This window comes from Anolis carolinensis, chromosome 6 (assembly GCF_035594765.1).
Source record: "Anolis carolinensis isolate JA03-04 chromosome 6, rAnoCar3.1.pri, whole genome shotgun sequence".
Classification (NCBI taxonomy): domain Eukaryota; kingdom Metazoa; phylum Chordata; class Lepidosauria; order Squamata; family Dactyloidae; genus Anolis; species Anolis carolinensis.
Window position 1 is genome coordinate 25757320 of NC_085846.1, and position 21506 is coordinate 25778825.

Below are 21506 nucleotides of genomic sequence, written 5' to 3' on the forward strand. Positions count from 1 at the left end.
CTGAGCCATTATCTCCCCCCCCCCCCCCCGCCTGAAATTCTGGTAAAGAAAGAAACATGTATAGCCAATGAGCACAAATCTAGTCCTGGCCACTGGCACATTGGAAAATACCAAATGGCAGTCCCTGGGAAACACTATGCTAGGACATGTGGCAACATCTTGCAGCATGTCAAAATCGGCAGGCAACTGTTGTAATTATTACCTCTGCATCTGGTATCAGATGATTGTAATTTTATCCTCAATAACTATGGTGGTTATGGTTTATACTTCTGTATACTTTAAAAAAATACCACTTTCTTATTCATTTGTTCTATGTGACCTTATTTCGAGGTGTCCTTTTATTCTGTAAATTGAAAAACATACCAAATTTGCCTCTCTTACTCTCCCCCCCCCCCCCCCCAAACTCTGTCTAGATAGACAGACAGATGATAGATAGAAGCTACTCTTTGTGTTCTTCAGGCAGGGCAATGGTAAGAGGCCAAGAGCAAGGTCGAAATAAATGGGAGCTGTGAACCAAGAGACACAGGGTTGCTATTGTTGAGAGGCCTTCTAGTTTATGAGGGGTGAGGGGCAGGGTTGCAGCAAGCCGGATGTGGACACCACAGAAGGACACACTTTGAAGAGGCAGGGAGGGGATCCAACAGGCAGCACTCTGTTCCTGGGTGGGACAGAAAAATGAAAAGTTTGGCTCTTCCTCCCTCTGCCTGCTTCTGAGCCTATGTAGGTATTTTGAGGACTAGAAGTGAGCCCAAAGACCTTCCACAAGGGGATAAATGCTCTAAAACGGCAAATGATCAACTATTTCAATAACATGCTCGTATTCCTCAGGAATTGGGGCAACCGATATGATCTTGTTATCTAACGTATCTGAGAATTTAGACCAATCTGCCTTTCTGAAGTTGAATCTTTTTTTTAAATTGAACTTCCTGAGCCCTTATAGTCAGAAACAATTGGCATATTATTGGCCAATGCTGTGTGTTTGGTATTGGTGATCCCACTGATGTAGTGCATTGCTGCACAATGCTGTCACACAAATAGGAGGTTTGGATTATATCCTCGGTACCATCTCCCACTGTTGTAGGATGGTTGGAGCTCACTATCATGCAATTAAACCCAGGAGAGGACAGACTCTCCATTTTTATCCTCCTGAGCATAGGTCCATATGTGGCTATGGCTGTTAAAGTCACCAATTACTATTGCTTTTGGGTGCCTATGAAAGTTCTCAGGAGAGGGGAAACAAAACTCTTTATTTGTGGGCTTGTACATAGAGGTAATCATGATGTTACTAAGTTCTACTGTTATAACCTTTGTATTGTCTTCTTCAGTGTTATGGGCACTGCTGACTTGGAGGCCTGGCTTTACAAAGGCAGCACTTCCATACTGCACATGTGGTTTTTCCACCACTAAAATAATTCCTGGGAGTTTTGGTCATTTCTGTTGTTTATCCCTCTGTGTTTCTTTGACACACAACATGTCACATTTCTTATCTTGGCATGGTTCATAAAGCAGCTGTTCTTTGGCAGCTGACATGCCTTCGATATTGATTGAGATTATAGTCATAGTTTGTCCTGAAAAGATCAGTTTGTTTGTTTGTTTGCTTGCTGCAAGTTGCTTCTGGTATGAGAGAATCAGCTGTCTATCAAGATATTGCCCAGGGAATGCTCAGATGTGTTACTATCCTGCGTGGAGGCTTCTCTCATGTCTCCATGAGAGTTGATCATTCTCTCAATGATCAAATGCATGTGAGAGAATGTTAAATGTGTTGGTGCTGGCACATTCTCCAACTGTCCCAATTTGGCAGGGACAGCCCCATTCAAGAAACTGTCACCTCAACTATGCTCCATTTGTAAATTTTTGCAAGATACACCCCAATAAACTATTATTTGTCCTTCCAAACAGACTCAGACTTTGGAAACACTGTCCCACTAACCTTTCCCTGCTCAGTGAACTATGGATAACATTATAATTTTCAATAATTTAGTACTGATCAAAATGGTAGCCTGTGGTCCACTGGTCCTCCAGAACCATTGACTGCTGGCCCATATAAGTTTCCAGGAAATAAAGAAACAGCTGCAGCTAACAGATACCAGTCCCTGGCATATTTTATATTTTAAATGCTAGTCCCCTCACAGACAGCTGCCATAACAACACTTTCCCAATGAGCAGCCAAAATAGACGGGTTACTGTTGTAATTATTACCTCTGCACCTGGCATCGGATGTTGCAGTGCACTCCTTGATTGTGATCTCATCCTCTTCGCACACAGTGCAAGGGAAACAGGGGTCCACATGGTTAGCCTCATCGGAGTAAGTCCCCAAGGGACATTTCTCACACATGGTGTTCTGATTCTCTCCACAAGGGTACATGAGGCCGTAGCCCACCTCGCAGATTTGGCACTCCTGGCATTGATTGGTCTTTTTGTCCCGATAGTAGCCGTAGATACATTTGCAGACTGTGTTGTCTGACTCCACGCAAGGCACCAACATGCTCTCCAGGTCAATGCATTCCTTACAGGGCTTGCATGCCTCTGTGGCACTCACTGTGTCGGAATAGCTAATACCTGCAACATACAAGAAGAACAGAAGTCATTCACAGTCCTGCAGAAAAATAATTGTCCACTGATTTCTGTGCATCAATGGCAAAGCCTAGAAAGGTGAATTTTTTATTATTATAACTCCCTTTGAAGTGTGGTATTTTTTGAAATTGTAGTACAAAAGGTAATGTTTGCAAGCTCTGGTGAGTGGTGAATTTCTTTTACATGACGCCAGTGTTTTAGCAGAGGTGTTGTTGTTGGTCTCAAAGCTAAAACCAACCTAGACTCCTAAACCCAATAAAATACCCACATGAGTTTGATTAAAGGTTCTGAACAATGTTTGGCTTTTATTTTTTCAAACAAAGATAGAGAGGATCATAATGCCTTCTTTGTCCCAGCATGCTTTACTGCAACTGTATTTATATATATTTAAACAGAGATCTGACTGTTCTTGGAACCACACCCAAGACTGTAATAATATATAAGTACACCTCAGTTAACAAAATCTTTAACCAAAAAATGGAAGGCCTACTGTGCTCCACGTGGATGCAAAAACTGTCTGTTTTATTTTCTCCTACATTTATTTTTCTCTTACACATACCTTTCCCCCCACCTCTTGATTTGATGAAAGTGGCTCGAGTCCCAGTTTTGGGGAAAACTCATTTTCCTATATATATTTGTGTGTCCAACGACAAATAAAATCAATCATTAAATCCATCAAAAATCTGCGATTTGGAAAATTCTTATAAAAACCGAACCAGTCAAAATCCTCAGCAAGTTGAAACAGGAAGTTTCAGGTCAGGTAAAGTATCTCATGCAAGTCACAAAACAACCTTCTGCCCTCCAGAAATGCTGGACTGCAATCTCCATTGTAGGACACATGTGGAAAACACCACGTTGGGGAAGGCTGGCCGAGAACACGAGGAAAACATTTCATATGTGGATAAAATAAGCTAATAGTGTGATCTCCTGTCTGTCTCCACAGCAATAAGTCTCACTATGTTCAATGGTAGTTTCTGCCAGGTGAGTAGAAATAGAAAAACAGACGCTATTGCACCTATGAGTTTCCAAAAAGGCCTGCCAAATCTTTGTCTGTAGGGTCCTTTCAGGAAAGGAAAGGCTGCAATATATCCACTCCCTAATTATGTGGTCCTTATTTTTCCCACCCTCATTTCCTCCCCAAATTAAGGAATGCTATGTGATTCCTGAAATGGAGGAGGGAATAGGCCTGTTTAAAGTTTGCATAACGATGCCTGAAGGCAAAATTCACTGGCTATTCATTGCTGTGCAGTTATAATCTGCTCGTAACAATAAAATTGACCTGACTCCTTCACAAAGATCTCATAGGATGAATCACACACCACTGAGTACTATAAAGTGCACTGCAATGCCTAAAGAGGCAATATATTATGATTTAATGGGGAGTTAAACCAGCGGAAGAAGCTAGGCGCACAGGCTGACTTCAGGTTAAAACAGTTTATTTTGATTTAGCTTTGGCACCAGTGAGCCTGTCTATGTAGAAAACAGGGCGCAGAAGATCTCTTACTTGGTGTGTATTAGAAAGGAGGAGGCTGGGAAAGGAGCAGTTCTTAAACCCTTCAGAGTGATATGGAAAACGTCTGTGCTGCATGCTTTTTATGGCACAAACCCATGTTTTTCACGGCACAAACCTGAAACTGAAGCAGGAAGAATTCCCCCTTCTCTGCATGCAGTGTCATATATAAAGTGCACTCCTCTGAACTTTCTTGAAGACTGCCATTTTGGAAGCGCCCATATATAGGTTCTCCCAGGACTTTGGGAATGTATTTGTAAAAAAAAACCTAATTACAGTTGCTGGCCACAATCTTCTATCACAGTTAAGATTATTTGCAAGCTTGTATTGCCATGCTTGCCTCCCAAATTTTGGGCTGCTGTGTGAATATTCACATACAGCCCTATCTTCAAGAGGTGAGATCAGCCCCATCTTTGGGAGGTTCCCATGGCATGGGCACTGATGACTTCTCCCTCTCTTTCACTTCCTGAGGACAGGGCATCTGACTCTTCACAGGCAAACCCCATCTTTGGGAGCTGAGCACCACATGGGAGGCAAACTCTTACCCCTACTGACCTCCTTATGACGGGGCTGTTATGGGAATATTCACAGGGCGGCACAATTTTTGGGAGTGGGAAGAGTATGGATGGTGATGGCATCTAAAAACCCATCTCAATCATCGTGGTCCAAAGTGCATTCCCCTCATTTACATTTTATTGTCACTCAACACATAACTGACATTCATGACATTCATCTTTCTACTCTTCTACCATTAAACCACAAAAGGCATGAAGCAGTTCCTTGTTAGTTTATATCCTCATAACAGCATGTTACTGAGAAAGGGAATTAATAACATGAGACTAGTTTTGAGAATAGTTATTTTCTAGCTCTTGGTCCTGCAAGGTGCCCTTTTGCTAAATGAATATGGTTGCGATGATGAGGCATCTTTCATAAATTGCTGCAATCTTCTAGAGGTATATATGCCGTATATCCAAAAACATAACTTAATGTTTCTCCACTGCCAACTCTCTATTGGCCAATGAATGGCTCAGTTTATTTCTCGTATCAGAAGCAGAAGCGGTTCAACCACCAGGCCAACTAGGCAGTTGCCTGTGGCACCATCTTGTTGGGGGCGCCAACGAGGCAACTCCTGTCTCCTGCGGTCTGCCTCCGCAAGGTATTGAACTGCTTTTTCTGTTGATTTGTTGTAAAACATGATGTTTTAGTGCTTACTTTGTAAAATCTTAATGTAATTTGATGTTTAACAGGCTTTTCCTTAATCCCTCCTTATTATCAAACATTTTCGCTTATCCAACGCTTTTATTTTTCAGTGATTGGTTGGGGGGGGGGGCACCAAAATTCTGTTGGCCTACACTTTAAAAATACCTAGGGCTGGCTCTGATCAAAAGTGAACCGAGGGTACAGTTGTAATGTATTTAAAAACATAAAGTTAAAAACTTGGCATTATACTAAATGTCCTTCGAACAGTAGCTGGCCACTTGGAGTGCCTCTGGTGTTGCTATGGCTCAGTTGAGAGGGGATGTATCAGTTTAAAGATGGGTTTGGGAAGGGTGGTGGAAAAGATTTCTGCCTGATGTAACTTTACGTTCTATCTTCCTGTATAAGGATCCCTTAACTGTTCGAGGCATAGGAGCCCCATCTCACATTCAACTTAGCAACCATAGCACACTCTTGAGAAATTTTGTTTCCTGAAACCACTTTATGTCCTTCTTCCTTTTCTGCCGTCCACTTTGCTAAGATAATTAACCCTTTAAAACATATCACAGTTAATGCTCAAACAAGTTTCTTTTTACAGGCTTTTACAAATAAAAGTACCATTAAAAGAAATATTAGTCAAACAAAGCCAGTACTATAAAACAGCAGCTTACAGCCCAATGCCTTCTAGCAACTTGTAAAAGGTCATTAGGGATTAGGCGAGCCAAGCTTCCCTCCATAGGGAGTTCCAGTGGGTGCTACTTCAAACCAGTGGCTTTTCAATTCTCTTGGAGCGGGATATCAGGATAAAACTTGAGTTTAAAATATCCACTACCTGCTATGCAGTAAGTTCTTCATTCACCCACAGTGCACTGAGCTTGCTTATATATCTAGCTCTGCCCCTCCATGACCTGCAAATGCCCCCAAACTATCCCAGGTGTGTTGCTTGCTATCCATCTAAATCAAGGCCGTAAAGTTTTTTGCTACAGTAAATGTTAGAGCCATTAGTCATGTATTGGTAATTCAGTGTTTGCAACGCTATTGAACACCAGCCTGATGTAGCAACTCAGCTCTTAGCCTTGGAGTCAAGGTACCATATAGGAGATGACCTGGAAAATCACCTAGCTGTTTTCAGCTCATTCCTCCCAATATGGCTTGGCTCAATTGACCTCTGATTCTACAGTGTGTCTTTGGATGCATCTACACTGACCCAAGTAATCCAGAATAGTGTGCTCCAGAGCTGTCCCAATGTGGCACAGGAGAATCTCCAAAGTTCTTTTGATATCCATGCAGCTGGCTGAGCTACGAATGCACTGGGGGTGCCACCATTGTTTCACCAGCCAAAAGCTGATCCAAATAGCTCTCTGGCCAGGACTTGCTGGCAGTGTCACTTCTGATGAAGTTACAACAGAGCATCTAACTATGTGACCAGGAGAAGCAATGTCACCAGCAGGGCTTTGCCAAGGAGTTGCAAGTAGTGGGTCTGTTGAATGTGCAGACACTGTCTTAGATTGAATCCAACTGTCTTCCAGAGTAATGGCTGGAAACAGCACTTCTGCTACAAAATCAGCCACACATCATGTGGAAGTGACATGACGTTATTTTGGTGCATAAGGACATACTAGTGCAACCCATCCAAAAGTGCATACAAACATATGGTTAGTCTTTTCCTCCCAGAACTGAAATCCTGAACCTCCCTACAGGTTCATTTTTGGCCACGAATCATCTGGAAATGGCAACTAGAAACAATGTACCATCACTTACGCCACATCCAGTTATTAAAGTATGCTTGTGATGATGTCTTTCATGGGAGTGAAAACTGGCTCTTCTTCCTGCACAATTGCTCCCACACCAGTACAGATGAATAGCTCAGGCTTATTGGAATAGTGTTGGGAAGGAAGCTTGGTCACTGCTCTATCTATAGTGATGGTGACATGTTTGCATTCCCTGGATTTCATACTATTTTGTTTCTTTTTGTGAGGCATGCTGAATGCTGTGACAAATCTTGGAAAACTCACATTTTGGGGGCTACAACACAGAGTTAACACCCCCATTTTCTATTATATCTGAGGGATTTTAGGAATTGTAGTTTCAAAAATCCCCACAACTTCCAAATTCTGCACTATAAACACTTTAAATAAGCAAATATCTATTAATATGCCCCCCACATATTGCTGCTATCACTGCTTCACAGTAGACCAGGATGAGGGGGAAGCCATATTTGGTGAAGTATTCAGTTGCATCTGTTTTCTGTCCATTAGCGATGGGAAAGGATGAGGGTGATGGTGTCCAATATAAATATTCAACAGTGATGCCAAAATTCTGACTTTCTATTGACCCTACTCTTCATTCCTGCTTCCATGGTTTCAACTGATCTCTGCAGGGAATTAAATCCTGAATACAGATCAGTCTTCCTGTTCTCTATCTCAAACCAGTCTCCACCTTGGGATCCTCTTTGTTTTCATTTCCCAGAAATGTTGAATGGAGAGTGTTATAGGAAAACAATTACTATTTCTTTAAATAGAAACAAATACTCCTTCAGCATATTTTCCATCAGGAACATTAATATCCATTGATACTGAGTCATTAAAGAGTAGTAATTAAAATAGATGATTCATCCTCAGGAGTCCTTTCTGTACAGTGGAACAGCTGTGGTTCCTTCACTGTCAGAAATCTGATGGTGAGCATAAAAAAGACATTTAGAGATGAATCCTTACATTCTGTTGAAGCTCTATCTAAAGTAGATCCCTTCAATCAATTGGATTTGCATATATTTTCACTTGCCATCTAACTATTGATGAAGTGATTTAATTTAGCTGGGAACCATGAAGATGAGGTGCAATGAAGTCATTTTTCCAAATTTCCCTGCATACACATAAATAAGTATATGAAATGTTAACGCAAATTTATGTTTTCTTGTGTTCTTATCCCATGCCCCCCATAGTAACAAATGGCCATCTGTCATGCAGGCATCTGTGTTTCACCCATACAGTCAAGAAAAAGGGCATTAATTAAGAAAATAGCTGCATTTCTTCAGTAACCAAAAGTCATGTTTGGAAAGTGTCATCCATTCTCCTCCTCTTCCTCTAGAACAGTGGCTCTTAAACTGTGGTCCATGAACTAAAATATGGTTGCAACAAGAGCAACAGGTCTCACGAAACCCTCTTATAGTGCTGAGGCAACAGGGATGTTGGGAGGGGAGAGGCTGACTACCCACAAAAGGTGCAACAACAAGCCTCCTGACTGCTGCTTCTCCTCCTCCCTCCCTCCCTCTGAGTGGAGCCGTTCCATGTGGTGCCTGGAAGCAGGGGTGCCTTGGTGTCTTCACTTTTGTGCCTCTTCCTGGGATTATTTGGGGTACTGATTCATAAAATTGCATTGGATAGACCACATCAGCTCTAGGTTATTAAATATGGTTTTCTGTGGGTGAACATATGGAGACTAATGGATGACATATGTTCTGTATCGGAAACTAGAGCTGATGTGATCTGTCTGTCCAATGCAGTTTTCTGAACCAGCACCCCAATAACCAAATCAAATCTAAAGTTGACCAAAAACCGATTCATAACTCTTTTGGTACTAATGTTGGAGAGTGGTCCCTGGTCAAATGGTCCCTGGTCAAAAAAGGTTGGGAACCACAGATATAGAACAGTTACTTTTCTGCATCCAGGTCATACAGAACGTTTCATTTTTGCACGTTCAATGTGCTCCCACACATTCATGAATAAGCAAGCAGTCTTCCACAGATAAATAGCTCTGGGAAAGGCCCACAGGAGCCTCACCTATTACTAAGCAATTTGCAGTAACTAATAAATAAGAGGGTTCACACATTTTTTTCTTTTTGTTTTTTGCTTTTGCCAAGTCAGGCTTTCCTCCTTCCTTCCTTTTTTCCATCCTTCATTTTCTGGTTTCCCCTCCTGCATCAGGTGAGAGCTTGAGCCTTTCTCTGGGGTGGCTAGTGATATTAACTCTAATCCACCATTGATTTCCTCCACCCGCTTTCAGAGCAGCCCAGCTCTACCCGTCTCCCGCCCAGCGCAGCACATTAATCTTTAATTAGCTGTATAATTCTCTGGAGGACATTCTTGGGAAATAGCTGCTTTCCTTATGAATGGCAGGATGCAAAAAAGTTGCTCCCTAGATTGCCTCCATCAAAACATGCCGGCGCTCTCATTTAAACTTGCCCTTTGCTGTCACTATCAATGAGACCCTGGCCTTTGTCACAGCCCCCTGCCGCCACCCTCAACCCACCCTCCGTGCCCCATGGAACTCTAGGGAAAGCAGTAATAAGTTTAAATTGCAGGGAGAAAAGCAAAAGTTAACTAGAAGGGGGTCTTTTTTGAAATATTAGGAGACTCGAGCACTGAGAAGAATGTTATGAAAGGTTTCAGTGCATTGGGGAAAAGGGCTTCATTTTGGAGGAACTTCACATGCTTTGTGTGTAGACGTTCTCTCCAGCTAAAGAATCAAGTAGGGCCAGTCATATTATTACATAAGGGTGGGACAGGTAATAAAATATAATAAAATAATAAAAAGCTTTAAAGCATTACTTTTCAAAACAGTGATTCAGTATGCATTATCGAAGGCTTTCAGGGCCAGAATCACTGGGTTGCTGTGAGTTTTCCGGGCTGTATGGCACTCTCTCCTGACATTTTGCCCACATCTATGGCAGGCATCCTCAGAGGTTGTCTAAGCTGCAAGGCTATTCAATACTAGTCAAGGTGGCCAATTGCAACATTCACACTTGCCTCAAACAGACAAGAGTTCTTTCTCCCACCCTAGACATCATTCCACAGATATATAAACCCCACTTGCCTAGTTTCCAAGAGACCTCACAACCTCTTAGGATACCTGCCATAGATGTGGGTGAAACATCAGTAGAGAATCACAAATCACAAATCTTCCAAAAGTAATTTTCTGTTGTTATCATTATAAGGAAATATTACTGAGTTGTTCTACAACTTTTTTGTGTTGTTCGTTGGTTTTGCATTTTTGATTTGTTACTTCTAAATCATATATTTGAATTGATTGAAAGAATGATGATGCCCAAAAATATGAGAGCAGTAAAAATATGAGAACAGCAATAAATTGTGGTTTTGACTTTTGTGGATTTGATTATTTATGTATATAATTATCTATACATCCTTCTGTGTTAACCTGCAGTTAAGCTTCCAGTGGAAGTTGACCATAGAACTAGGAACTCCTATAGGTGCATTTTCTGGGATTAAAAAAACAGCAATTTCTTTATTTGTGGCTTTTCACTTTCATGGGGGTCCTGAGCCCCAAACTCAATCAATGCGGAAGACTGGCTGGAGTATAGATATTTTACTGTCCTTTTGTTTCTTCTATAAATTGAAGTAATATTGAGGGAAACTGATAGAAAGTGAGCTTGTATGGAAATTGGAAGCATTACTTTTTGAACTAAAAAACTCTCACAGTTCTTCATAGCCTCTGGGGAAATCTAGGACTTGTGGTCCCAAACAGTAACATTTCCATGCTCTGAAAATTCATCCAATTTTCTCATGTGGATTCATGCTCCATTAAGCAAGGAAAGCCTCTGCCTAAACAAACAACCAGCCAAACTAGCCCTTTTCAGAAAAGCAGATAGGATTCCTGTGAAGTTAATTTTAGGAAGTGCCATAAATTATTCAACAGAATCATAGATAATTCACACTAGGAAACAGGATTCGAGCCATAAAAGGCAAAGCATGCCGATAGATCTGATAGGAGTCAAGAAAGTGTATGTGCTTTCAAATCTCTTGTTAACTTAAGGAGACCCCATGATTTCATAATACCTAGATCCATCAATGTTGGATACAAAATGAATAGGAACAGGAACAACTTGATGATACATTGTGTTGCAAAGACATTTAAAGCAGAATCAAAGTGTTATAATTGTGCAGTGTGGACAGACTGTACATTTTGCCTTCTCCTCCACCTCCGTCGAGGAGGCTGGACCCCATCCATAGACAAGAAAAGTTTTATTTAAGAGCTTGTATCTCATATGAGTTGCTGTGAGTTTTCCGGGCTGTCTGGCCATGTTCCAGAAACATTATTTCCCGATGTTTCTCCTGCATCTATGGTAGACATCCTCAGAGGTTGTGAAGTATGTTGGAAATAGTCAAGAGCGATTTATATATCATAAATACAGTGAGCCTGTGGTGTTTATAAAGTCCTTTTGGCTGCGAGAAATTGTGGGATAGTATCTGTGTCTCTGCAGCATAGAAGGCAAGTCAGGGAGCATAGTAGATGTACTTTCCTGGTCCTTGGTTTTTGCAATCTCCGTGTGTCTTGGAACAATTTCTCACCATAGAGAAGTTCAATGTATTGTTGAAGGCTTTCATGGCCAGAATCACTGGGTTGCTGTGAGTTTTCCGGGCTGTATGGCCATGTTCAAGAAGCATTCTTTCCTGATGTTTTGCCTGTTATCTCATGTTTTCTCAAACTGAGAAGTCTTCACTTGCCTTCATAGAATTTAAACTCCCCCCTATGCTTAAAAAGAGTAATTAATGTCAATTAGAGAAAATTACAAAAAAAAAGTAAAGGGTTTCATGGTTTGCATTTATGTCAGACAGATAAAATGTATGAGATGCTGTTGACTGGGCTTGGCTAGAGCAGGCGTACTGATGGTTTGATGTACACCAACTTTGTTTCATTCAAAATATGAAACATAAATTAATATTGTGCTGAGTCTTTGGTCCTGTCTCCAGGATATCTCATTATGTATATGTAGGTATTCCACAATTCAAACAAAATCCAAAATAAGTAACATTTCTGGTCCCATAAAGGTCAAGGTTTTCCCCTGACAATGTCTAGTCATGTCCAAATCTGGGGGTTGGTGCTTATCTCCATTTATAAGCCAAAGAGCCAGTGTTATCCATAGACACCTCCAAGGTCATGTGGCCAGCATGACTGCATGGAGTGCCGTTACCTCCCCACCAGAGTGTTACCTATTGATCTACTCACATTTGCATGTTTTCGAACTACTAGGTTGGCAGAAGCTAAGGCTGACAGCGAGAGTTCATTCCGTTCCCGGGATTCCAACCGCCAACCTTTCAGTCAGCAAGTTCAGTAGCTCAGTGGTTTAATCCACTGCGCCACTGGGGGCTACACATGGTCTTTCTACTTGCACTAAATTTTGAGTTTTACATCCTTATTGGTATCATGTCAGCTATTTGGCAAGTAAATCAATCAAAACTAAATGCCAAATTTTAAAATCTTATTATAATACTATCATTGCTTGTCAAAATTATATGAGGCCTCTTGGACCTGCCATAGTTTAAAAGGTCAACTTATATTAACCCAACCCTGCTGAACCAGCACTCCCCTGATGTGTCTATCATCCCCTGCAGCTGACAAAACTTTTCCAGGAATGATAGGAATTGTAGTCTAACATATTTGGAGGACGACAATTTGCAGAAGGCTGTGTTAGAGCCTCTCTATCAAATCTCAGGCCTCCTTCCTGCAACGCAATCTTTTTTATTTTTTGTTTTCATCATCTTCATGCCCCTTGCTTTTGAAATTTTTTAAAAAAAACAATTGATGTGCTTTGATCACCTCCGCTACAGCTATTTCCTCTTTGCCAGACTTCTCTCCTGCTGCTGTTAAACTCGTCTCTCTTTTTATTCTCTCTCACCTGTCATTTATCTCTCTATGTATATCCATATGCTGACAGTTACTTGCCACATACTTCAAAATGCTTAAAGAGGAAGAGCTTGTTTCACTGCAAAACATCAAGAGACAACACTGGTGACAAGATGAAAACCTTACGCAAACAGAGTTCATTAGATATTGCTGCCTAATTAAGAGATCTAGCTGGATAAATGTCTAAAAATGTGTGCCAAATACCGGTTCTCTGGTTCTTAATATTAAAATGTTCTTCTCTCATTCCAATACTGTATTGACTTGTTAGGTCTTGATTTATCAAGACATCGTGGGTGCATCTACATCACATTAAGCCATCACAGTTTGACACCATTTTAATTGCCATGGCTCAAAGCTGTAAAGTCCTGTGAGCTGAGGTTTGGTGAGGCACTAGCACCCTTTGGAAGAGACTTTATAAAACTATAACTCTGAGTATCCACAGCAATGAGCAATAGCATTTAAAGTGATATCAAACTGCAGTAATTCTACAGTGTAGATGCATCCTCTGTTCAATTTGAAGGTGGCCATGAGCAAGGTGCTTTACACTCCTTCCCCTGTTTCCACAGTGGTAGGTCCCACAACCAGATTATCAAGGGGCAGAGGTGTGGATGCCAATGCAAAGGCAGCTGTAAAACAGGCCATATTGGACAACCCAGGAAAGGATTAAATGAAATATGGTCCCATTATCACTGGTTAAACAACTGAGCTGCTGAACTTGCTAACCAAAAGGTCAGCAGTTTGAATCTGGGGAGTGGAATGAGCTCTCAATGTCAGCTCCAGCTTCTGCCAGCCTAGTAGTTCGAAAAAAATGTAAATGTGAGTAGATGAATAGATACAGCTCCAGCGGGAAGGTAATGGTGCTCCATGCAGTCATACCAGCCACATGACCTTGCAGGTGTCTACAGACAATGTAATATTTTTTTCAGCAGTGCTAGGTAGTCTATGTAAATAGGGCAGTGAATCTGGTCAAGGGTTTTGCCTTGCAAGAGGTATATCTACTCTGCTTTAGCACTGGACTTTAAACAAACTATTCAAAATGGATTTAGCACCTTGGAAAAACCTACTGAAATTTGGGCTAAAATGTGGACTGCTGACATGGAACTCATCATCCCCTTGAATGTTCCTATTCAATTTTCCAACTACCTAGTGGGACAGGCCCTCTTCCACGTTATCCTTTTCTGTTCATAGAATCAGAGTTGGGTGAGACCTGCCAAGAAGCAGGAAAATCGCATTCAAAACACCACCAATAGATGGCCATCCAGCCTCTGTTTAAAAGCGTTCAAAGAAGGAGCCTCCACCACACTCCACAACTTGCCATTTCTCCCACCTCCTTAAGGTCTCTCTGCAGGCCCTTCTTAACTATAACCATGGCTTTACATCCATCATCAGCTCACTTGCAAGAGCAAATCTCTCCCATTAACATGGGTAAATCCTTACAACAAACTGAATTATTGATAGGGTGGCCATTAGACTGGTACAGAGATGGGGAGAAGGCACCGTGTTAGCGAAAGAAAATGGATGAGCCACTTGGGTACTCTGTCAGGGTAGGAGATGGGTTCTTTATATGGCAAATCCAGCCAAACTCTGTATGATGATGGATGTTATGGGGAGAAGGATAAATAGTTAATCCTTTCATCACCATCAGTGGAGCAATGCCAAGCATCAGGCAGACCCCCAGGATGAGAACTAAAGTGCTGGTCTTGTATTCCACAACTTCCTGTTCTTTATTTCTTTCTGTTTGTGGTATTTCCCAGTATAAATATCTTTGTGATTTCAAGTGCAGCATCTTTCAATGAAATCACTTCTTCTCACATAGTTCACTGAAAGCCATGTTATCCACTACAAGTCTTGCTTATCTTCAACTTTACCTACCTTCACCCCGAAGGACTTGGAAAGATGGCCCAGTACTATGATTTGGTATATGTTGCATTACTATGTTCCTTCCTTTCTTTGGATAGTATGTTCAAATTGTTCTGTTGTAGTAGTTGCTTAGCTGACATTTGATCATTTCTGCATATATAGTGCTTCAGCAGATTTGATTTGAAAAGATTCAACAGCTGGATGTGCTATGTGAATTTAAAACAGAATTAAAGACCAGTCTCTTCTGGCAGGTTTACCCAAATTATTATGAATTTTTAAATTACGGATTGATTGTTTTATCATGTACTAGTTTTATATATTCCTTTAACGGATGTCACATGTTTTAAGTCATCTATTTGTTTTTAACTGATGTCATGTTTTGTATTTTAAATTGTTATTCCCTGTTTCAACCCATAGAGAGAAGCAGTTGTTATGCATACAACTGTCCCCTGCTTTTTGTTTACTCACTTTTTGACATTCTACTGTTTCAAGGCTTACAAACTACAGACAATTTCAATTAATTTGATGAAGGATAATTTCTTCTTGCCTACGGAGGTTCACTTGGGACTGCTCACATGCACATAGTCCCGAGTCTTGACTACAGAAAGAGTGGAGCCCTCATCAGATCAATGGCATGCAGGGCCGGCCCTACCATTGAGGCCACGTGACGCCGCCGCCTCGGGCGCAGGTCCCGGGGGGCGCCGTCAGGCTGGGCGGGAGGCGGGGCACCGCTCTGACGGTGCCCCGCCGCCCGACCAGTGCGCCCTGGCCTTGTGGCTCCCTCTTTCGCCGCCCGGGGAGGGAAGGAAGGATCCCCTCCTCCCCTCCCCGGGCGGCGAAGCCTTTCTCTTTCGCCGCCCGGGGAGGGAAGGAAGGATCCCCTCCTCCCCTCCCCGGGCGGCGAAGCCTGTCTCTTTCGCTGCCCGGGGAGGGAAGGAAGGATCCCCTCCTCCCCTCCCCGGGCGGCGAAGCCTGTCTCTTTCGCTGCCCGGGGAGGGAAGGAAGGATCCCCTCCTCCCCTCCCCGGGCGGCGAAGCCTTTCTCTTTCGCCGCCCGGGGAGGGAAGGAAAGATCCCCTCCTCCCCTCCCCGGGCGGCGAAGCCTTTCTCTTTCGCCGCCCGGGGAGGGAAGGAAGGATCCCCTCCTCCCCTCCCCGGGCGGCGAAGCTGGGCCAGGGCGAATAACATGGGAAGCGGGGCCAACCCTGGCCCCGCCTCCCACCCAGCGTGCCCTGGCCCCGCCTCCCACGCAGCGTGGGAGGCGCGGCCAGGGCACGCTGGGTGGGAGACGGGGCCAGGGCTCAGGAGGCGGGGCCGGTGGGGGGCGCTTTTCAGCGCCCCCGCTTAATATTTAAATTTATCTCCGACCGGCCCTGATGGCATGTGTTGGTAATTTGCAACTTTTGAAGCAATGGATTTCTATCAGTTCCACTTGCCTTTGGAGACTCACTTTGGACTGCTCATATGCATGCACTTTGCTTGCAAAGCAAGCTGAAAGGAGGTAAGAGGCTAAAAGAACTTGGATCAGTTTTTCAACTGATTCCACTTTCTGACAATGCTCCAGTCACTAACCAGTTAGATATCTGAGGGAAGCCTGTATATTTTTTAAAGTGGAGTCCAATATGTACGTAATTGCCCAGGCCAATATGAACAACAGTATAGAGTCATTCAGTGATGGGCTACAGTGGTTCTCAACCTGGGGTCCCCAGATGTTTTTGGCCTACAACTCCCAGAAATCCCAGTCAGTTTACCAGCTGTTAGGATTTCTGGGAGTTGAAGGCCAAAAACATTGGGGGACCCCAGGTTGAGAGTCATTGGGTTAAAAGAACATTCCATTATATATATCTCTACTAATTACATTCACTCTTGAACAAAGCATTGAAAAATGCAATAGATGTATTCAAAAGAAGGACACGGGTTTCTACTATATTAAAAAAATAATTAAAATGCCCAACCCAGTGTGGTCAATGTAAAATGCTTAAATTCCTAATTACACACAGCAAGCAAAGGAGCCAATATTCTAAACACTGTAAGCGGAGAAAAATGTGCAAGTGTTCGATGCTTTACAGCAACATAGGCTGACAGAAGTATATAAATAGATAATGCTGTACAGCAAGCATAAGTATGTAAATACATTATGCGAACAGGCAAAAGTATGCAAGTAAACAACAGGGTTCTAGGTAATAACCTGTTTCATGCAGAGTCTTCTTCAGGTGCATAGCTTCATGAATTTAATCATCTTGGCAGCAGACAGCAATTTAATTGGCTTTTACTACCATGAACATCTTACATTGTATTTCCTAAAACTTGCCTGTGGTTAAGTTGAATGCATTTTAGAACGCAGATAACCTGCTATGACTGCAATTAAAAATGTGTCATTTGCCTTTTGGAAGATTTGTATCCCAAGTCCAGGCATGTTGCAAGTGAGACTTTTTCGTTTCAAGTAAATATTTTACTCCACTGCCAGGAAATTTTCCTGACTCAGGCATCCGATTCGAGTTTGGTTCTTTTCTAAACCTTTGAGGGTTGATCAAGGGCTTCTCGACATTGCTCCAAAATTTTGTATTTACAGTGAATTGATTGATGACTGTCTTCATGACTCACAGCACCTTCCAGTGAGTATCCCAGATTTTTATTGAAACTGACTTTGCCCATCTTTGGCCAAGACAGAAGATACTTTGGAGTTTGCTTGAAACTGCAGCCTATCCTGGGACAGCTGAATTAGATCCAAGTTCATCAGATCCACTGTAAAGATGGGCACTGCTGCCATCCCTATTTTCTTGTACTGATCAGTGCAGGGAAAAAGAATGGGTTGTGCCTCTGTCACCACCGTTGCCGATCTTGGCCGGCTTTGGAGTTCTGTCCGAGTGCTTGGTGACCATTATCGCCTCTGGATCCAACACACACACACATACACACACACACACACACACACACATAATGTATCTAGGGATGTTGTCCAAATGGGTTGGAATCACATCTGCCCTGCTGGCCTCTCACCTCATCAATTTTACCACCACTGCTGCTCCTAGCTGGCCATGAAGTTCTGTCCAAGAGCCTGGCCACCATAGTTGCCTCTGTTGATGTCAGAATTGGGTGTCCACACAGCCATAAAGAGAAAGGAATCGATCTCCCCTTCTTCTTGCTGGTTGTGCAGGGGCTTTTTTTCTGACATTAGGAAATGTGACCACAAGGACCTCTAAATGGGGCATCTGTGCAACAAGCAAGAAGGAAGAGAGATCAACCCCTCCTTGGTGGTTATGTAGATCCCCAATTCTGATATCAGGAAAGGCAATTGTGGCAGCCAGGCACTTGGACAGAACTTCAAGGCCAGCTGCGTGCAGAGACAGTGATAAAACTGATGAGATGACAGACCACTAGGGTTTTGACTCATCTGGGCAGCATCCCCAAACACAGCATATATGTGTTGGACCCAAGGTTTCTCCAGGCCAGATTTGCACTGGGCTAATCAGCCCAGTGTAGACGACCTTCAAATGGCTTGTTTCATCTACAACTCTTAAAACATCAATGACTGAGTGTGCATTGCTTTTGTACAAGATCTCCCCAAAGAGTGATATTTAGTGGGAGCCAGCTCTCTTTGACAGAGAAGGCTAGATATCTTGTAAAATTACAACTCCCTTGACTCCATAGCATTGAGCCATGGCAGTTAAAGTGGTGTCAAATTGCATTCATTCTACAGTGTAGATGCAACTCCAGAATGATTTTGTCATCCATGTGATAATACATCCACCAGTTGCCCCCCCCCACACACACACACACAGCATGGGCTATGGCAGTTAACATGGTGGCAAACTGCATTAATTCTACAGTTCAGATACAGTCTCAGAAGTGCTAGAAGCTATCTTTTATATTCATACAGATTAACATGTTTATGTAGAATCATAGAATCACAGAGTTGGAAGAGACCTTGTGGGCCATCCAGTCCAACACCCTTCCAAGAAGCAGGAAAATCACATTCAAAGCACCCCTGACAGATGGCCATCCAGCCTCTGCTTAAAGGCCACCACCACACTCCGAGGCAGAGAGTTCCACTGCTGAACAGCTCTCACAGTGAAGAAGTTCTTCCTAATGTTCAGGTGGAATCTCCTTTTCTGTCGATTGAAGACATTGTTCCATGTCGTAATCTCCAGGGCAGCAGAAAACAAGCTGGCTCCCTCTTCCCTATGACTTCTCCTTACATCTTTATACATGGCCATCATGTTTCCACTTAGCCTTCTCTTCTGCAGGTTAACATGTCCAGCTCTTTAAGCCCTTCCTCATAAGCCTTGTTCTCCAGGACCTTGAGCATTTTAATTGCCCTCCTCTGGACACATTCCAGTTTGTCAACATCTCCCTTTGATTGCGTTGCCCAGAATTGGATACAGTATTCCGGATGTGGTCTGACCAAGGCAGAATAGAGGGGTAGCATGACTTCCCTGGATCTAGACACTATACACCTATTTATATCTTTGAATATAGATAACTGTTAATTATTTCTAATGTGCATTTTGTCAAATTACATCCATTCCGATAAGTTTTAGAAGCCCCCACTCTTTTACTGAAAGCATGTACCGAAAGTAGTCTCTCCCGCCACTCGCCCTGAACAAGACACTTCTATATATACAGACAAGAAAACAAATCTAATCAAAAATATCAAGAAATGTGAAATTAAATCACTATTGGCAGCCAATAAAAAGCTAGGCATTGCACAATTTTAAGCAAAATTGCAAAACAGCTATGTCCGGTACACCATTATTTTTAGCAAAAGAAACCCATGTCCAAGTTTCCCCTTTCTCTAGACTTTTTCCAGCTGTCTCTTTTCTCTTTTTGGCCACTTCCCTTCTCCTTTCTGCAAACATGACCATTCCATTTCACTTATAGCGTCTGCTCTCACAATTTCTATGCAATCTAACTGGATTTTTCAATACATTTTATACCATTTTTAATCAATCCAAAGATATTTTTTTGAAGTAACAAAAAATGAAAACCAGGTGAACAACTGGTACATCTAGACTGTAGAATTAATGCAATTTGACTCCGATTTTAACTGACATGGCTCAATGGTATGAAATCCTGGGAGTTGTATTTTGGTATAGGATCAGAACTCTTTGGCAGAGAAGGCTTAAAAGCCTAGTAAAACTGTAACTCCAATTTTTTTTTCATGGCAGGAGCAACTTGAAAAACGAATGTGAGAGAATTGGCCATCTCGTGTGAGGGAATTGGCCATCTGCAAGGACGTTGCCCAGGGGACGCCCCGATGCTTTGATGTTTTACCTTGTGGGTGCCTTCTCTCATGTCCTCACATAGGGAGCTAAAGCTGACAGAGGGAGCTCATCCACGCTCTACCCGGATTCAAACCGGCAACCTTCCAGTCAGCAACCCAACCTTCAGGTCAGCAGTCCTGCCAGCACAAGGGGGCTCCTATAACTCCAATGATTCCATAGCATTGAGGAATAATGGCTAAAGTGGTGTCAAACTGCATTAAATCTACAGTGTATATCCATCCATAAATATATCCTAAAGCTGTAATTTATTTATTTATTATTATTATTATCTGCATTTCTATACCGCTTTTCTCACCCCTGGGTGGGACTCAAAGCGGTTTACAACATAAGAAATGGCAAAATTCAATGCCTTACATATATAATTTTGGCCTCACATTGAACTGCATTATATGCTTCTACAATGCCCATCTAATGCAATTTCAAACTGCAATATATGGCAGTACAGATGTGGTCTCTATGCAACAACCTGGTTGAGGTAGCAGAATTCGGTGGAAGTTTACATCTGAGTGGACAGAGCTAGGACTGATCTATTTGAGAGTATTAATAATTTGCTTTGCTCCTTAGAAGAAACTCTGAAAGATTGTTATTTTCAGCCTCACCATCGTTATGTCCCAATAAAAGTTATTGCCTGGCTGTGGATTTTAGATTTTTTTTATTTGAACCATTAATGTTTCCTTTTCTTTTCTGTGTTCATCCCATCTTCTTCTTTATGGTTTTGACTATACAAAAAGGAAATTTCAGACTAATTTATTTACTTATATTTTTATCTAGATTAATGGGGGTCAGAATGTTTTAACACAACATTCTTTTTCTGGCAATGATCATCCAAGCCAAAGACTCTAGTTTACCAAACCAGTATTGAGGGCATATTGGGAGCAGCAGAGATTCACTAGAAGGAAATATCACTGAGGTCAGATTTATGCAAAGTAACATAAAGCACGAACATGTGTGTTTATCCCCACAATCACCCACAGGCAGCTTAGCAGATTCAGACACACATCCCAGACTGTGGTAGTTTCAATGCGGTAGACGAATCGTAAATCTGCTCCTAGGAAGCAGTGCATCTTCCCAAATAGATATCCCAGACGAGAAAGGAAACGTCTCCTCCAATAACTTCTTAGACTCTAAGGCTGGGCTTAGTAGAAGGAAATGTTTCCCCAGAACAGAAGCCAGACGTCCATGTCAATCTCATTAACTTTAGCACAGAATGAGGTATGTGTGGTTTGAATAGTGCAGGTGGTCTCATTCATGACCACTTATAACCCCAGTAGCCGCTCTTGTTCCCCCAGGTGGGTTTCATCTGCTCAATGAGGGCATGAGAAGATACCTGTCTTTTAGTCTAGCACTATATAAAAACTAGGGTGGGAAATGTTATAGTCCTAAACTTGAAAAAGTTCCTTTTTTGGGCTACAACTCCCAGCCAACATGACCAAGGATCAA

At 42.3% G+C, this 21506-nt stretch overlaps 1 protein-coding gene across 1 annotated transcript in view; it reads right to left on the reverse strand.

Moving 5' to 3' along the window:
* Window positions 1-21506, reverse strand: part of ngfr (nerve growth factor receptor) — a 73904-nt gene that overhangs the window by 18532 nt on the left and 33866 nt on the right. Inside the window, exon 3 of the mRNA XM_008113512.3 lies at window positions 2200-2559. Within this exon, the coding sequence (XP_008111719.2) occupies window positions 2200-2559 (360 nt within the window). The remainder of the gene's footprint in view (window positions 1-2199; window positions 2560-21506) is intronic.